The sequence below is a fragment of the Indicator indicator genome, chromosome 2 (genome assembly GCF_027791375.1).
Source record: "Indicator indicator isolate 239-I01 chromosome 2, UM_Iind_1.1, whole genome shotgun sequence".
NCBI classification, from domain to species: Eukaryota; Metazoa; Chordata; class Aves; order Piciformes; family Indicatoridae; genus Indicator; species Indicator indicator.
In genome coordinates this window covers 11,421,479-11,437,682 of record NC_072011.1, presented here as the reverse complement: position 1 = coordinate 11,437,682, position 16,204 = coordinate 11,421,479, and the positions used below count along the sequence as shown (strand labels likewise).

The 16,204-nt window shown below is 42.2% G+C and overlaps 1 protein-coding gene across 1 annotated transcript; it reads left to right on the top strand.

Moving 5' to 3' along the window:
* Positions 1–3,403: 3,403 nt before the first annotated feature.
* Positions 3,404–14,209, top strand: LOC128976188 (pantetheinase-like). Its single transcript, XM_054393334.1, has 7 exons — positions 3,404–3,472; positions 3,577–3,707; positions 6,300–6,492; positions 8,767–9,058; positions 10,179–10,552; positions 13,663–13,833; positions 14,081–14,209. The coding sequence occupies exons 1-7, from the start codon at positions 3,419–3,421 to the stop codon at positions 14,207–14,209; spliced, it is 1,344 nt and encodes a 447-aa protein (XP_054249309.1). The 5' UTR covers positions 3,404–3,418.
* Positions 14,210–16,204: the final 1,995 nt, after the last annotated feature.

The window sequence follows — 16,204 nt, the reverse complement described above, 5'->3', positions numbered from 1 at the left end:
TTTTTCAAATTTAGTCTGGCCACTGTCTTAAAAAAAAAAAAAAATATATATATATGTAATTTGCAGAATATAAAATACGTTGGTTTTGCATTGGTTTTGAACAAAGTGAATGTTGTAAAACCAAGATTTTAGTCTGGCAATGTATTGGATTGTAACCCTGTACAATTCATGTACTAGATGTAATGAAAAACACTCTACTTGTTTGTGGAGAAAAAGTAATGTATCTCTGCATATGTATCTGTGGCCTAGGACGTGGTGTCCAATTACAGCTAAGCAACATAACTGTGTGCTCTTGATAAAACGGAGCAGTTTCTGATTTCCTCACTGAGTTAGTTTACTCACCCCTGCCCACATGTCCTCACTGCTATGCAGTGATTGCATGGTTGCAGATGTGACCTTTCACACAGTCTTTACAGCAGATTAACCCTTCGAATAAGGAGTAGTTATCCATGCAGTCTCTCTTAGCACAAAACAAGGAGCACAACCACAGTCTGAAGACAGACTGCCTCTGCTTGCTAGGATGCAATTTGATGCTACATCAGCTGGTTTCACAGAAATAAATCCTCAGATAACTGGCATCCCCAGGCAGTAGCAGAGACAGGGGAAAGGGCAGTACAGGTGTGGGGAGAATGGATGAGGAGGGTGGAGGTGTGGAAAGCAGAGGGAGCTCTAGGGTAAGCTTCCTTTTACATTGCCCACAACCGTGCAGAGCCTGGACTGCTGCAGATCCCAAGTTTTATTCAGGGGGTTCAGTAGGTTGGTTTGTTTAAGTGGCATTAATTCCTTGATCCTGGGTGAGCTCCCAGCTCTGCAGGCAGTATGTGATGGTGCCTTCTGGTACAGGAAGGCCTCTATCCCACTGTACTACAGAAACCCTTGTTGTGGTGTGTCCTGAAGGGTCAAACCCCCAAGCATGCCCTAGCCCAGACAATGGGCTAAGCACCTGCAAATGTGCTAACCTGGACAGTTCCTGGGGTCCAGATAAACAAGTACCACGTGTAATTAACTTTGTAACACAGCTGTGAACTGGGTGTGCCCCTGGCCATCCCATAGGTCCAGTTATCAGGGTTCTGTGTTACCAAAGGGCATTAATTGTCTTGGGAGAGTATTTAAACCAGCCAAGAAGGCAGTCAACTTGCTTTGTTCTCACCCAGACAGCAACTAGAGCCAAATGCTGCCCGAGTAGCAGCTGAAGAACCTGCTCTGTCAGACCAACAACTTTACCCAGGCTTTGAACCTGGACCAAGGCAGAAAAGATCCAAGGATTGAACTGAATCCCAGAAGAGGCTACAGCACAGTGACAGAGCACAGGAGAGAGAGGACACCCTAGCCCTCTCTGAGCCAAGGGCTGCTTGAATCATAGCCACAACATCTGGGAAGATACCAGAGGAGCGTCGTGAGTACCCAGCCAATCTGCCACAGAATCCCATTTATGGGAAAACCACAGATCACAGCACCTGTATTTCCAGTTTGAATTGCTGTATTGGAAATGTTAGATCTATGCTTAAATCATTTAACTGTCTTTATATGTGGAGTGTAAAACTCACAACCAAATAACTGAACCTGTGAATACATTTTGCAAGTAAGTTACAGTGGTGTTTGAAGATACCACCACCCAAGACATTAAATTATAAAATAGATAAAAATATACATTTTTATTACATGGTGGTGTGACATGAACTTTATAAGGCATTAGCCTGGTCCCTGTGCTTGCAACTTTTTCTGCTCAGCCCTACTAGGGCAGTCACCTTTCTGGGCTGTTGTTCTAGCAGTTTTTAAATAAGGGAGCATTTGCTGCTTCCTCCTTCAGACTTATGTTTGCTTGTATTTAATGTGACTCATTCCATATTTCATCTGGTAAGAAAAATAGAGTGAGGGAAAAATACTCCAGTGCTACATTACTTCAGTTACCACTGAAATCTCTTTTGCAGCCTTTTAAAGGCTCATATTTAAGGCTTCTGAATGAGCATGCTGTATCTAGAAATGGAAGTCTACTGTAAAGTACCAAAGTGGTAAACATTACCAGATGCAAATCAATGTTTCTAATGGTTGAAACCCTTAATCAGTGGATTTCAACCTCCCACTCTACCTTAAGGAACTCTTTAAGGCTTGCATTCACCCTAATTTCTGTCTTTTCTGAGATGGCTCTACAATGACAGTTTTCTGTAGTTGAAGGCAGACAGCCTGTTCTGCTTCTCATTACTCAGAAAGACTTTTCCAAATGAGAATACTGCAGCTGGAAAGTAAAAAAAAAAAAAAAAAAAACAAAAAACAAAACCCCAAAACAAACCAAAACAACTACAAAAAACCCCCAACAAAACAAAAACAAACAAACAGAAGAAAACCCAAACCAAACTAAAAACACCATAACAGCAACAAAAAAACAAACCCAGAAAATATACAAAAATTGCATTTGAACTGAACTGGAGATTAAAATTTAGGGCCTCTCAAAACACAGCATGTGCCTAGGAACGGGGAAGGTGAGTGTCTGGTGGATTAGCCTGCTCTTCTGCTAGACTAGTGGCAGCCAGGCAATGAGGTACTTACCTGCCTGATTACAGGGGAAAACATTCTCTCTAGATGCATATTTTTCTGATAGATGGCTGTTGGAAAGTGATGTATAGAAGTGACAGAAGTGATTAGGAAAGCCACTGGGATAAGTGCAAGGGACAGTTGTGGTTGTGTTGCTGGCACGTTAAGTATGTTGCAACTAATGACAGTGAGATTGTAATGTGAGGACTTTGATATAAAGAAACTCAGGGAAGCAAGCTGCACATACTGACACATAGCCCAGGAATTAGGGAATCTGAAGACATTAGAGTAAACCCATTTCTGAGACCCTCAGGTTTGCTCCTCAAACTTCACACTATGTCACTCCAGGAGTGACATACCCACTTTTCACCTCAACTGTGGTTGAGCCAACATAGATAGCAAAAGTTGATTGCAATCAACGACAGAGAAAAGTGTAACAACAAAACTTGAACTGCGCTTTCTGGCTATATGTTTAACGAATTGGTTTTATATTGGCACAATTAGTCTTGGCATTGCTCAGCATTGCGACATCCTTACTGTGTACTTTTATTCTTTCCAGTGTGTCAGCAGTAGCAGTTGATTCTTGGTTCCTGGCAGGACTACACTGTACCTTCCCAGATTACTCAATAGATGTTTATGTCCAAAGCAAACTCATTAGTCTTTACCCTTCTCTTTCTGTCTGCTTTATATTCTCCGTGTCCAACTCAGGAGCTGCCAGACACCAGCCATGCTCACTTCCCAGCCTCTCCTGCATGCTGCAGTGTTGGGACTCACAATCCTTCAGGCCCTTGCCTCCAACACCTTCATTGCAGCTGTCTATGAGCATGCAGTCATCCGGCCAGATGCCACTGACAAGCCTGTTTCTCCTGAGAAGGCTTTGTCCCTGATGAACAAAAACATGGATGTCTTGGAAGGGGCCATCAAGGAAGCTGCTCAACAGGTACAAGGTGTATTGTGAGCATTGTTAATTGGTGTTTTCTTCTGTGGGGGACCATCCTGGTTATCTGTTGGTGGATGAATTCTTAAGGGAATCTGTTTTGTCAGGGTGCCCACATCATTGTGACTCCTGAAGATGGCATCTATGGCTGGCGTTTCACAAGAGAAACCATCTACCCCTACCTGGAGGATATCCCTGATCCAGCAGTGAACTGGATTCCCTGCACTGACCCTACAAGGTGATTTTATTTTTTTTGTTCTGCAGTGATTTATGTGTGTGGAGGGTTGAAATTATCCCCCAACTAATTTGGAGGAAAAAAAAAAATTTTACAGTTTATATACATATATATATATATATATATATATACACACAGTTTATAAACAATACCAGAACTCCTCAGATCCCCTTGGATGGATCCCTGGGAACCCCCAGGGGCTCCTGGATCCTTCCCTACTCCCTCCCTGCTCCCTGTTACCTCACACAGTAGTCAAAAGAGAGATACCCTGGCAAGGCCATAGGATAGAGAGGGAAGTTGCAAGCAGAAGTCACAGAAAAAAGGAGGGAACTGTTTATGCCTCTGCTTTATGTGTCCATATACTATACAATCCAATGATTTTTATAGACCTTATCATTATTTTCCTTTTGCATTCAATGGTAATTTATTTTCCTTTCAGTCTTTGCAGTCAGGGACTAGGCTGAAGTTCCCCCTTCAAACTGTAACAGTGTGACTCCATGCATGTCATAGAGTCATGAGCTGCTTGCAAAAAATACCTAAGAACTGCTAATGCTTTTGACACGAGGGTAGGTTTCCCTCAAAATTTTATACAAAGGTAAGTTACATGGCAAAATATAACATGTCCAAGACTAATCGATGAGGGTACATTAAAAATTCCCTTTTTTTCTTGAATTGGAAATTCGACCAATATGCAGACTTTAGGTTACTGGATGTACAGGAAGCATCTTGGGTTTTGGATCTGGGAAAAGCTTTTACGCCAGAACATGCTGCTTCTCACTCTGCTTTCAGTTTTTTTTCATGTTATTTTGAATAGAACTGATTGTATGTTCTTAACATACTCCAGTGTTTATTTGGTTTGCTGGTTTGTTTACTTTTTTACAAGTGCTGTGTTCAAACAAAAGCACGCGTGCCATTTCTGTGAACAGCCAAGAATTAGTTTCTGAGCAGCTAATAACAGTGGTCAAGGGGAGAATTATTAATTAATTACCCTCACAACAATAATAAACAATATGGCAAATGGGTATTAATAAAAATGTTACCCCTTTATTAATGAAAATTGCCAAAACTCATTGAATAGGATCGTTGTACGGTAGGAATATATATTTATAATGGGAGTATGCAGGCTTAGGGCAAAATGCAAACAATTCAACGCAAACTAGGAGGCAATAACTTGGAAAGAGAAAGTCCCCGAGAGCAGAAAGTGCTCCATTACAACGGGGGGAGGCTCAATAAGAACCTTTAAATCCAAAGGGCAATGAATCAATTACTCACAGCTGATTTTACCCACATGCTGCTGCTGCTGTGTTATCTTTGGGGCTCTCTCTTACAGCGCGGGCATGACAGATCGCCGGCAACAGTTGATGAGTTCAGTAGTCAAAAGTCCAAACTCAGAAGTTTGGACTACAAACCCAGAAGCTTTTAATTGTAGTTTTTCATATTTAAGATCAGATAAAGACCACATTGCTAGAGTCTCTGTATTGTAGAACATGATCTGTCCTCCAAGCATCGTATTCCATCAGGAACAGGATAACCTGTAGTTGAGTGCTGGACTTCATATCCATACAACATGCAATAAGTACTCAGCAATGGAACTATAGCTGTGGTCTGCCTTTTTCACCATGGCTTTCTGCAGCTGCTCAATGATGATGTACTTAGAGCATCTTATTACATTTGTGAGGTTGTGATTCCTCAGTGGTCTAGAGATGAAGACTCACAGTGGGCAGAAGTGCATAAGTAGCTGAGACATAAGTAGCTAAAATACACTCACTGAAAGTGATCTGTGGGGTACTGTGTGTCTAAGCAGATCTTTATTCCAGTTGTTGGCATGGTTAGTTTTTGTGAATGTGATCTGTGGTGTCCCTTCACTGCCCTTAATTGGCATTTTCATTAGTGGCTTGTGGGAGTATAACACCTGCCATCACAGTCTGCCATGCCCTGTTCTTTGGTGCTATGTATGTGTCCTGCCTGGTGGTTGTCCTGTGTGGCCCAGGCACACCTTGCAAAGCCATATGCATTACCAACTTCAGATGGATGTCTGCTCTTTCTGGCTTGGTATGGTTACTTCAGAGATGGTGCCAGTTTACAGCACATGGCTCATGAATGTCAAACTGCTCTTTATGCCATAACTAGAGGATCGTGTGCTCCCAGCTGGGGGAGGAAATGAATTTCTGTGACCACAATATTCCACAGCTCAACTCTGCTTGGTGTGTCATAGGCCCAGAGCTTTAGTCCTCAGGTGCCACTGTGCTAAATACCACGTTTGCCTCTTCCTCTGCCCAGCAATTCCTCTCTTACTCTTTCCCAGCCTTAGGATTATTTGCTTGCTGAACAGCACATTCCAGGTGTCAAGGGGTGCTGACAGGCAGCCCAGGGGTGGCATGTCCTTCTGGACACCAGTGGGAGGGCTCCAGGGTTGCTTCCCAAGGTGCAGGAAGCAACCTGAGAGAGTGCTGCAGCAACCCTGTGTATCTGCCTGCCCTGCCATGACAGCAGGATAGAAGGTCCTTCCTGCATGCCCTCAGTATTCCAGTGATGGGCACCACAGACAGGTATTTAAAATTATTTTTATTTTTTCTTTTCCCTAAAATACATTAGATTTGCTCCTGCTCCAGTTCAGGAAAGACTCAGCTGCATGGCCAGGAAGAACTCCATCTATGTGGTTGCAAACATTGGGGACAAGAAGCTGTGTAACTCCAGTGATCCCAGCTGCCCCAGCGATGGGCGCTATCAATACAATACCGATGTTGTCTTTGATCCAGAGGGGAAACTGGTGGCTCGTTACCACAAGGTAAAGGGGCCCTGGAAATCAGGAGCTATTTTTCCACTGCTTCCAAAATGTCTCCATTTGGCATGACAATTAAATGCCAGTTTGTGGCAGTTTTAGGCTGATGCCTAGGAAATTTTCCACAGATCTTGATTAGAAAGTGGTAAAAGGTAGATAACTTACCACTGGATGGAAAGGGAAAGTAGTTTTAAGGTCTAAATAATCCCATTGGTCTGATAAGAGTGATTGGCCAGTAATCCTATTGGTCAGAAAAAGTGATTGGCAATTGGAATGGGTTGCCAGGGGAGGTGGCGGAGTCACTGTCCCTGGAAGGGATTAAAATAAGACTGGATGGGGAAGTTAGTGCCATGGTTTAGTTGATTAGATGGTGTTGGGTGATAGGTTGGACTCGATGATCTCAAAGGTCTTTTCCAACCTGATTAATTCTGTGATTCTGTGATAACTAACATAAAGTTAGTTGCATAACCTTTTCTTTCTCTTTTGCTCGGCTCTTCGCTCTAGCTGATTCTAGCTGGTGGCTTTTGCTTGGCTGTTGCTGAGCTTGGGTGCCTTCTTGCTGTGGCTAAGTAACTAATAAGCTACTCTCTGCTTTTGTCTTTTCTCCTTTCCCTTGTACAGGGGGGAAAGGGTGGAGAGCTGGGAGCTATTGTTAGCCCCTGGGTTTTGTCCAGGGAGTCCTTGTGTTGTTTATAAATTGTAAATACTTGTAAATATTGTATATTTTGTACATATTCGTTGCATTTGATATTTCTAGATTTTAGTTTGCTTGTAAATACAGCTTCATTTGCTTCCATCCTGAACTGAACTGGTCTGGCAATTTTATTTTGGGGGGTGGTTCTCCAAATTAGTTGGGGGGTAATTTCAACCCACTACACAGTTACTCTTTCATGGTAGATTTTTGCTTCTGTTTTATAATTTAAAAGAATTTCTCTCTTGCTGTGAAGTGTTGGCTCCGGATTTACGTTTGCTGTCATATTTCTCAAAAGAGACTAGAATGAAAAATGATTTCTCAAGTCCAATTTAGTGGCATATGGTTTTGTTTGTCTTCAGTTCATGAACTCTCTATTACTGGAAATCCTGCCTATTAAATATGTTTAGTTTTCAGTGGCAGGTTTTCACCAGACTACCTCTTAATGTTCCAGGATTTTAGAAGGTTCATCTGCATCTTGTCTTAGATGAGCAGTTTGATTTAAGGAAGATGGACTCCTTCCTAAATTTCTTTTTTTTTTTCTTTTTAACTAATGATGTTTCAGCACGGCTTTTACAAAGCAGGAATTATCTTGGCAAAACCACAGACATAAGCTGAGTGAAGACAGATGAGGGCATTGAAACATTTTCATTCAATAAATTTATCTACTTCCAGGTTTATGTGCTTGCCTGCAGGGTTCATCAATGTTGTTTAGGGGTCATCTGCGAGACAGCGTGCCAGTGTGGCTAAACTGAAGTCAGTTGTTTATTTAATATGCTACAGGCAATATTTTACCTGGTCCTTCAGGGACTATGTGAAGACATTTATTTGTGAGCAAACTGGGTGAGGGGGACCCTGGTAATGTGAGTCTCTTCCCCTGTGTGCCAGCGTGGCATGACCCAGGCACTAAGCTGCAAGTTCAATAAACTCAAACCTCTTTTCTAGCTCTGTACATATCTTTATTCTTAACACCACGTGGAGTTTAAAGACTCTTTTAGTAAACATGAATGTGAAGGAAGAAAGAAAATGTTGGAAAGCTGAGAATGTTGCCAACTTGTATTTTTATGTTGGCTAAGATGATCTAGTTTTCCCCCATAACTGCTGTCTTTTTTTCTTCTCTGCTCTGCAGTCTCCCAGTGCTGTCAGGCTTTCTGCTGGTGCTGTGTGCTTCCAGTCTCTGTACTTCTGTGCATCTCTACACCAGGGTCATCAATTCTGTCTTTGGATGCTAGATCCTTCATGCTTCTCTTCCATTATTTTTTCTTTTATGTGCATCTTTCAGGTCACCAGATTTATAAACTAGGTGGGGAGAATGGAAAGATTATTTTTACAGGAGTTGCAGGTGGCTAACACCAACAGACATGCAGATAGCTACCTGCTTTCCTAGCTAGATGCCATGGCAATATATTTGCCCATATCCACCTTTTGTGCCCTGTGGTCAACACAGAATTTTATCTTGACTTCCTATATGTGAAAGCTTCAAACATAGGTCAAAAAATTTCTCTGGTTGTTCTGAACAGTTTTAGGAAATGACTCCAGGATATTGCAATAAGTGCTTTTAACCAGTGTCTATTTTTCTTCCCCTGCAGTATAATCTCTTCATGCCAGAAACTCAGTTTGATTACCCAAAAGAGCCAGAAGCTGTCACCTTTGAGACTCCTTTTGGGAAGTTTGGCATTTTCACTTGCTTTGACATCCTTTTCTATGAGCCTGCTGTGGTCCTGGTGAGCAAGTTGCAGGTGGACACCGTGCTCTTCCCGACGGCTTGGATGAATGTCCTGCCATTTCTGACTGCAGTTGAGTTCCACTCTGCCTGGGCTATGGGCATGGGTGTCAATCTCTTAGCTGCCAATACACACTACACCAAGATGTCTATGACAGGTAATCAATTCTCACTCTGTTTGAAAAACATTTATAACCCTGAATTCTTTAATCCCTCTTCTACAAGGTAATTTTAGTTGGACTGTGAAGAGTCTGGTCACCAAATTTTAAGCCTGGCAAATTCTGTGTTTACTGGTGCCATGTAGCACACAGCAAAGACTCTGATATTTTCTTCTCCCTAGCTTCTTAGGATTTTCCTTTCTTTGTTTTAGTGCCTCTAACCAGATAATAAGTTACTGCCCCTTCTACCTCTGGAAAAACTTCTAAAACTTAGGCTCTTTCCCTCTCCACCTCTAAGTCTGGGACTGAATGCCAAACTACACTTATAAACTACATATATGGCTCCTTTTATTCTGGCCAAATGAAAGACTTATTTGTAGCTGTGTTTAACATAGTCATGGAAAACCACTAAAAAAAAATTTTCAGACCTGTTGCAGTAACAGTGCCAAAAGCCTGCATTTCTTTTTAAGAATCTAGCATTGATTTTCTAGGTCTTACTTTATAGGATTATTTCAGCTAGACTAGTATCTTCATTGATCTGTGAAACCACAGTAATGGCTTGGGGCTTCTCATTTGAAATGCCTGACAGGCTACTTCTTGTCCATTTTATGTGGCTCTTCAGCAGTGATGGGTATGACAAATGTTCTTTGATTTCTCTTGTCACTTGACACTGCTCAGGTGTGAATTCCCCATGTGTAGATGAGTCTTCTGCTAGTGTAAGTGGGGATAGACAGCTCCTATTTCCTTCTGTGTTCACCAAGACAGGCCTATGATATTTGCCTGTGTTGAGTTTTGTATTGTCTCAATCATATATGGTCCTTTTACATCAATTAGCTGAGAATAAAAAAATTCTCAAGCAGCACTGTAGCATGCAGCTGAAAAGAGGACTAGGGAGGCCATAATCATAACCATAAATGTAACATACTCTGTCTCTGACTGCATCCAGAGAAATGCTATTCTTTGCCAAAGCATGAACTCTTTGTGCTGGGCTTCTAATGGTCACCTTAGGTGAGACCACAATTTTTGTTATATAATAGTGGACAAGCTGGCAGGAGGCACAGTTGAAAGACCACGATGAAATTCTTCATTCTTTTTAGACTGACCATTATGTTCTCCTCAGGGAGTGGTATTTATGCACCAGATGGAGCCAGAACATACTACTACAATATGAAAACTGAGGATGGTCACCTCCTCGTTGCCGAACTAGATTCACACCCTCGCCTTTCTCCTGCCTCCTCACCTGATGTCAAGTGGAACTCACATGCTTCAAGCGTTGAAAGATTTTCACTCAATGACCGTGAATTTGAAGGAATCATCTTCCATGATGAGTTCACTTTCACTGAGATCACTAAGCCTGAGGGGAATCGCACTGTCTGCCAGAAGGACCTCTGCTGTCACTTGAGCTACAAGATGGCAGGGAAAAGAGAAGATGAAGTTTATGTGCTGGGTGCTTTTGATGGGCTTCATGTCGTTGAAGGACAATACTATTTGCAGGTAATGACACTTTGGACAGTGATTACTTATTTTAGGAATCTTCTATACAGGAGAAACCTTCAGCTCTGTAGGGGAAAAAGGCAATGACTTTCTTGTATGATGGAGTCCTGATGTCATGTTTGTTAGCAATGGGAGGCAGCTGCTAAAATATCCAAGCCTGCTTACCTTTAAATCCAACAAAAGCAGTGGAGGTCACTAAACCTATTAAGTTCCTCACTGATTTTTTCTTTTTTTTTTAGGCATGCCATATTGGCTAAATTTAGGTCCTGTTTTTGTGACTATCTGAAATAAGTGTTATAAATCATTTCTAATCTTCATCAAATGGTGTTAAAAAATCATATCTATCTCTATTAAATACACTGATGATTTGAAGTCAGAGATGTTAATTTTTTGTAATTTACTCAAATGGCATGTGACTTCTAGTGGAAATGTCTATTCCTTGTCTCTTTTAATCAGCTGTTTGGGAAGAAAGTGAGTTACATCCTGGCTGAATTTACTTAAAACCTTCCTTACCTTCATACTTAAGATTCTGTGCCTGAAGATTATTCTTTAGTTACTTCTGTCAGTCAATATGGTATTTACATATCAGCTGCTACAGGATATGGGGTGGAATTCTTAGTTCAGCTAATAGGTTTAAAGAAGATAGCTTGAATAAGTCAGTGACTGTGGAAGCTGCCAGGTATTCTCTACCAGAGCTAAATTTCCTAGAGAAGACAGAATTTTTCACTTTTCCTTTTTCCACTCAGTATTTTTTTTATTTCCTCAGAGCTTTATTTCTCTGCTATTTTCATTTCATTAAAAAAAAAATCCGTATTTTCTGATGAATAATACTGATGATGTTTGCAGACACACCACTTCCATCCCCCAATATCTGATACAAATAGAGACACCCAGTCACCTGTCAGCAAAACCAACCTGCATCCTTTGAATCTTCACAGAACTAATAGCCCTACTTTGTATTTCTTTGTGATGTCCATAAACATTTATCAGCTGGACAGTTAATGCTAAGGACAAAAGGAAAACATGGCCATTCCTACTTCCCTCTGTGTGCTGCAACTAGTAACAAAACTGCAACAGAGGATACTAACTTCATCACCTTCATATACCAAATTCAGGTGTCCCATGGACTACGAGGCTGTGTAATGAATTGTCATTAGCAATGTACTAATAGAAGTAAGAGGACCTGTGTGTACAGTTGCACAACATACCTGTTGTTAGCAAAATTATTTAATTTATAAACAACAATGTCAAATTGGAATATTAATAACTATTAAATAGTAATAGTTATTTATAAATATTAACATTTATTAATATTAATGACTACTTATTAATATGAAAAAAACGCCAAAACGTATTAAATAGGTTCAATGTACGGTTAGAATATATATTTACAGTGGGAATGTACAGTGTTTAGGCAAATAATAACTGTTTTAACAATTTAATGCAAACTGGGAGGAAATAACAGGGAAAGAGATTCTAGAATCCCCAGGAGCGAAGTGGCACTCAACCACAGCGGGGGTGGGGGGAGACTCATTAAGAACCATTAAGCCAAAGAGGCAATGAATTAATTACTCACAGCTGATTCCACCCAAGCAGGGAGTGCTGCTGCTGTCTGTCAGCCGTTGAGGCTTTTGGGGCGCTCTCGTGCGCCAGGCTCGGCAGGTTGCCGGCAGGAAGTGCCACGCGGTCTCAGGGCTGGTCTGGCTTCAGCTGGATGGCAGGCTGTGCGATGCTTCTACTGCAATGGGCTCTTGCTTTGTCCTGGGTAAACTGAGGCATGACAAAATTCTGGTTGTGAGGGGAACAGGCTTGGCTCTGGCTCCTAAGCTCGTGGCTTCTCTAGCTTGCAGTGGGTAGGCTCGTGGCTTTTATCCCAGGCTCTGGACCGGGCAACTCAAGGCAGGGCAAGGCCACTCGAGGCAGCTTCAAGCAAGGCAGATCCAAGAAGGCAATTCAAGCAAGGCAAGGTGACTAGAAATCAGCCTGTATGTGTATTTGATAGACTGAAGGAGTTGGGGCTGTTCAGCCTGGAGAAGAGAAGGCTCCGAGGTGACCTTATTGTGGCTTTCCAGTATCTGAAGGGGGCCTACAAGAAAGCTGGGGAGGGACTTTTTAGGATATCAGGTAGTGACAGGACTAGGGGGAATGGAATAAAGCTGGAAGTGGGGAGATTCAGGCTGGATGTGAGGAAGAAGTTGTTCACCATGAGAGTGGTGAGAGCCTGGAATGGGTTGTCCAGGGAGGTGGTTGAGGCCCCATCCCTGGAGGTGTTTAAGGCCAGGCTGGATGAGGCTCTGGCCAGCCTGATCTAGTGTGAGGTGTCCCTGCCCATGGCAGGGGCTTGGAACTAGATGATCCTTGTGGTCCCTTCCAACCCTGACTGATTCTATGATTCTATATCTTGCCTGAGATTCAATTGGGTCAATAGGGCAACTAAAGCCAGCACATAGTTACCCAATGAAAAGTGGTTCTGCCAGGCTGTGGCCATAAAAGGCAGAAACATAGGCCTGGTCAGGGAGGAGCAGTAGCCAGTACATGTGGTCTTACCCCAAAAGCAGACTTGTTTACCCAGACACGCGTGGTCCTGTCCCCTTTGTTCCTTTTCCCGCGTTACCCCAGCTTTCCGCAGGAGGGAGCGGGGAGAGGGGGACCATGTCTAGACACATCAGGGTCTGTCTGGGTTTTGCACTGGGCTCTTTTGGCCCTACCATGACACCCATGAGAAGGGCTTTTAAAATTTGCCTAAAATTTCCACTCACAAACTCATTTTACTAAGATGTGGGAAAGGAACCTTCAAACAAGAGAACTGGCAATTGGAAGAATCAGTTGAAGTGACAGGATTGGGTTTCAGGGATGAAATAAAGTGTTGTGACAGCAATTAACATCAGAAACTGGTTATTTCTTACTAAAGCAATGCAGATCTGGCATACCCCCAGTTGGATCACGGGGTAAAAAAAGTAAGCTACAACTGAAAAGAAATTGCTTAAAGATTATGAAAGAGATCCTGAGATGGTCACCTGCTCAACACACACTAGCTTTGATGACACCAGGCTTTCCTACCAAAGTGTTTTGATCTTGCTAAATACATTATTGTCTTCCCCTCCCCACAGATATGCACGCTGCTCAAGTGCAAGAGCACAGACCTGAAGACATGTGGGCAGCCAGTGGAGACAGCTCAGACCGAATTTGAGATGTTCTCCCTCAGTGGCACGTTTGGCACCGACTATGTTTTTCCAGAAGTCTTGTACAGCGGGGTGCAGCTGGCACCTGGGGAGTTTGAGGTAATGGGGCACTCTGGAGCTGTGTCTTTCTGGGTTCTCTGTGGAACAGTAATGAAATAAACTGTCTCGAAACAGCCAAAGTGAACTTGCTCATAGTGAATAATTAGATGGATTAAATGCCTTTTAATGAAGTAATTAGTAAGAGATGTGGTCTGACATGCCTTCTTCCTGTTTTGTCACATCTTTCTGAGCTGTTAGCATGTCCATATGGCTACTGTAATCATGTCCTCTTACTGTTTTCAATCAGGTGTTGAATGATGGGCGCTTGGTAAGCAAGACAAGACCAACAAAACCAGTTGTCACTGTGACACTTTTTGGACGATGGTATGAAAAGGATCATCTTGAAACAAACCCCACAACAGCCAACTTTCCATAACATTACCATAACTGAAGCTCTGCACTGTTAATCTTATGTCTAAACGAGATATAGCATCCTCTACTACAGCAATCCCAGTTATGTTTCTTATTTAGAGTTGCTCGAACTTATCAGTATTCTTTGTTTAGTAATTATGCAGCCATAATATTTTATTGCTACTACTTGTTGGGAAGTACCTATTCTGTTTCATAAGATTACTAATCTTTTATGAGTGCAAAATGGCAGTTGTATTTCTGTGTTTGTTGGACTTTTGTTTTCCTAGCACTGAAAAAAGCTGTGTTGTGAGCCAGAGGATACATTCTTACTGAAATAACATTGCCTATTTTGTAATTGCAGATTATTACGAGACCAGTAAATAAAAACACTGAAAGCTGCTTTATGGCTTTGCCTCTGATATACTACTTAAACTTTTTTTTTTTCCCCTATTGGTGTTGCTTTGGTACTATTGCTTTTATGCCATTGATGCATGTTGTGTGGCACATGGCAGCACAGAATAGTCCATCATGGAGGCTGAGAAGGGCTCCAATCAAAGAGCCAAACCTGAAAGAAAATCTATTGCTGCTTCTTGGTCAGAACTCGCAACGTATCATCATTTCTTTGAAATCTCTGTTGAAAAACAATTGGAATTGAAATCTCTAAGTATTCTGCTTACCAGTTCTGAACATCAGCTTGTTGACACCTGCTGGCTGATGCTATTCAGTGCTGGAACTGTTTCCATGCAGTAAAGAAGTCATCGAGTGACCTGGTATGATATAGCAGCTCCTCCCTCCCATCTTCTTTCTTTCTTTCTGGTTTGACAAAACCAACGTTTGTGAAATAAGCCTTGCCCTTTACTCTTTCATGATAACACTAGCTGGTGTTGCCCTGCAGATGAATTTGCTGTAGGGATTAGATTGTTTAGATTTCTACTTAAGGTCAGCTGCTACTGCTGAGAAGGCACTGTTCACATCATTGCTTCCTCTCCTCACTCCATGACCTGTACATTGTTACTGCTGCTGGAACTTCAGGTATAAATAGCCACTCACATGTTGCATAACATAGTGTCTTGTCTAACACTGTGACGTGTTTGTCAAAAGCCTTAGACAATGTACCCTGATTCATGGAAGATCAACATCTCTGCTGCTACCTCATTCACTGTTGGAGTCAGTTACTGTCTGACCACAGACTGATCTCAGTGTGGGTGTGGGATTATCCAGTGTGATCTTCTTCCCATAGGCAGAAACTCAGTGCAGATGCTGTACTTGTCCCCTAGGAACATAGCAGATGATCACAGAATCACAGAATTTCAGGGGATGGAAAGGACCTCAAAAGATCGTCTAGTCCAAACCCCCTGCCAGAGCAGGATCACCTACACCAGATTACACAGGAACGCATCCAGGTGACTTTTGAATATCTCCAGAGAGGGAGACTCCACAACCTCCCTGGGCCGCCTGTTCTGCAACTGCAACTCTCTCCTTGGGCAAGGATCTAGATTTAAGGGAGACTATGGCACATGAGAAGATCACATCATGGAATGTGGAAGGGATTACACAGGAGCATGTGGCCAGTTTCAGAGCTGACGGGCAGCTCCTTCAGGTTTGTACACTGCTGCTACTCTAGCTAAGGGAATGTGTCTGTAAGTAGTAAATGATTCCACCGTTACACAGGGTGAGTATTGTGAGTATCTTGAATTCAGGATTTGGTTCAAGGCCATTGTGGTTTCATTTAGGCATATTTGTAGGTTGAGTATTTTCTTACAGAAGGCTGGCGTAAGCCATCATGGCACTAAATTATTTTTGCAAAGAAGATTGCATAACATTGATTATTGTGAAATGTGCTATTGTGTGGAGTGAGTCAAGCATATAGAAAGTAACCCTACGCAAATCTACCCATTAGCCACATACCAACTCAGTCTGTATAAAGATGAGGCTGTGTGTAACCACCGATACCAATAAACACCTCTCTGAGGGAAGTGCAGCAGAAAAGTGTTTCGTTACCTGGCAGCTAACTCAGAAC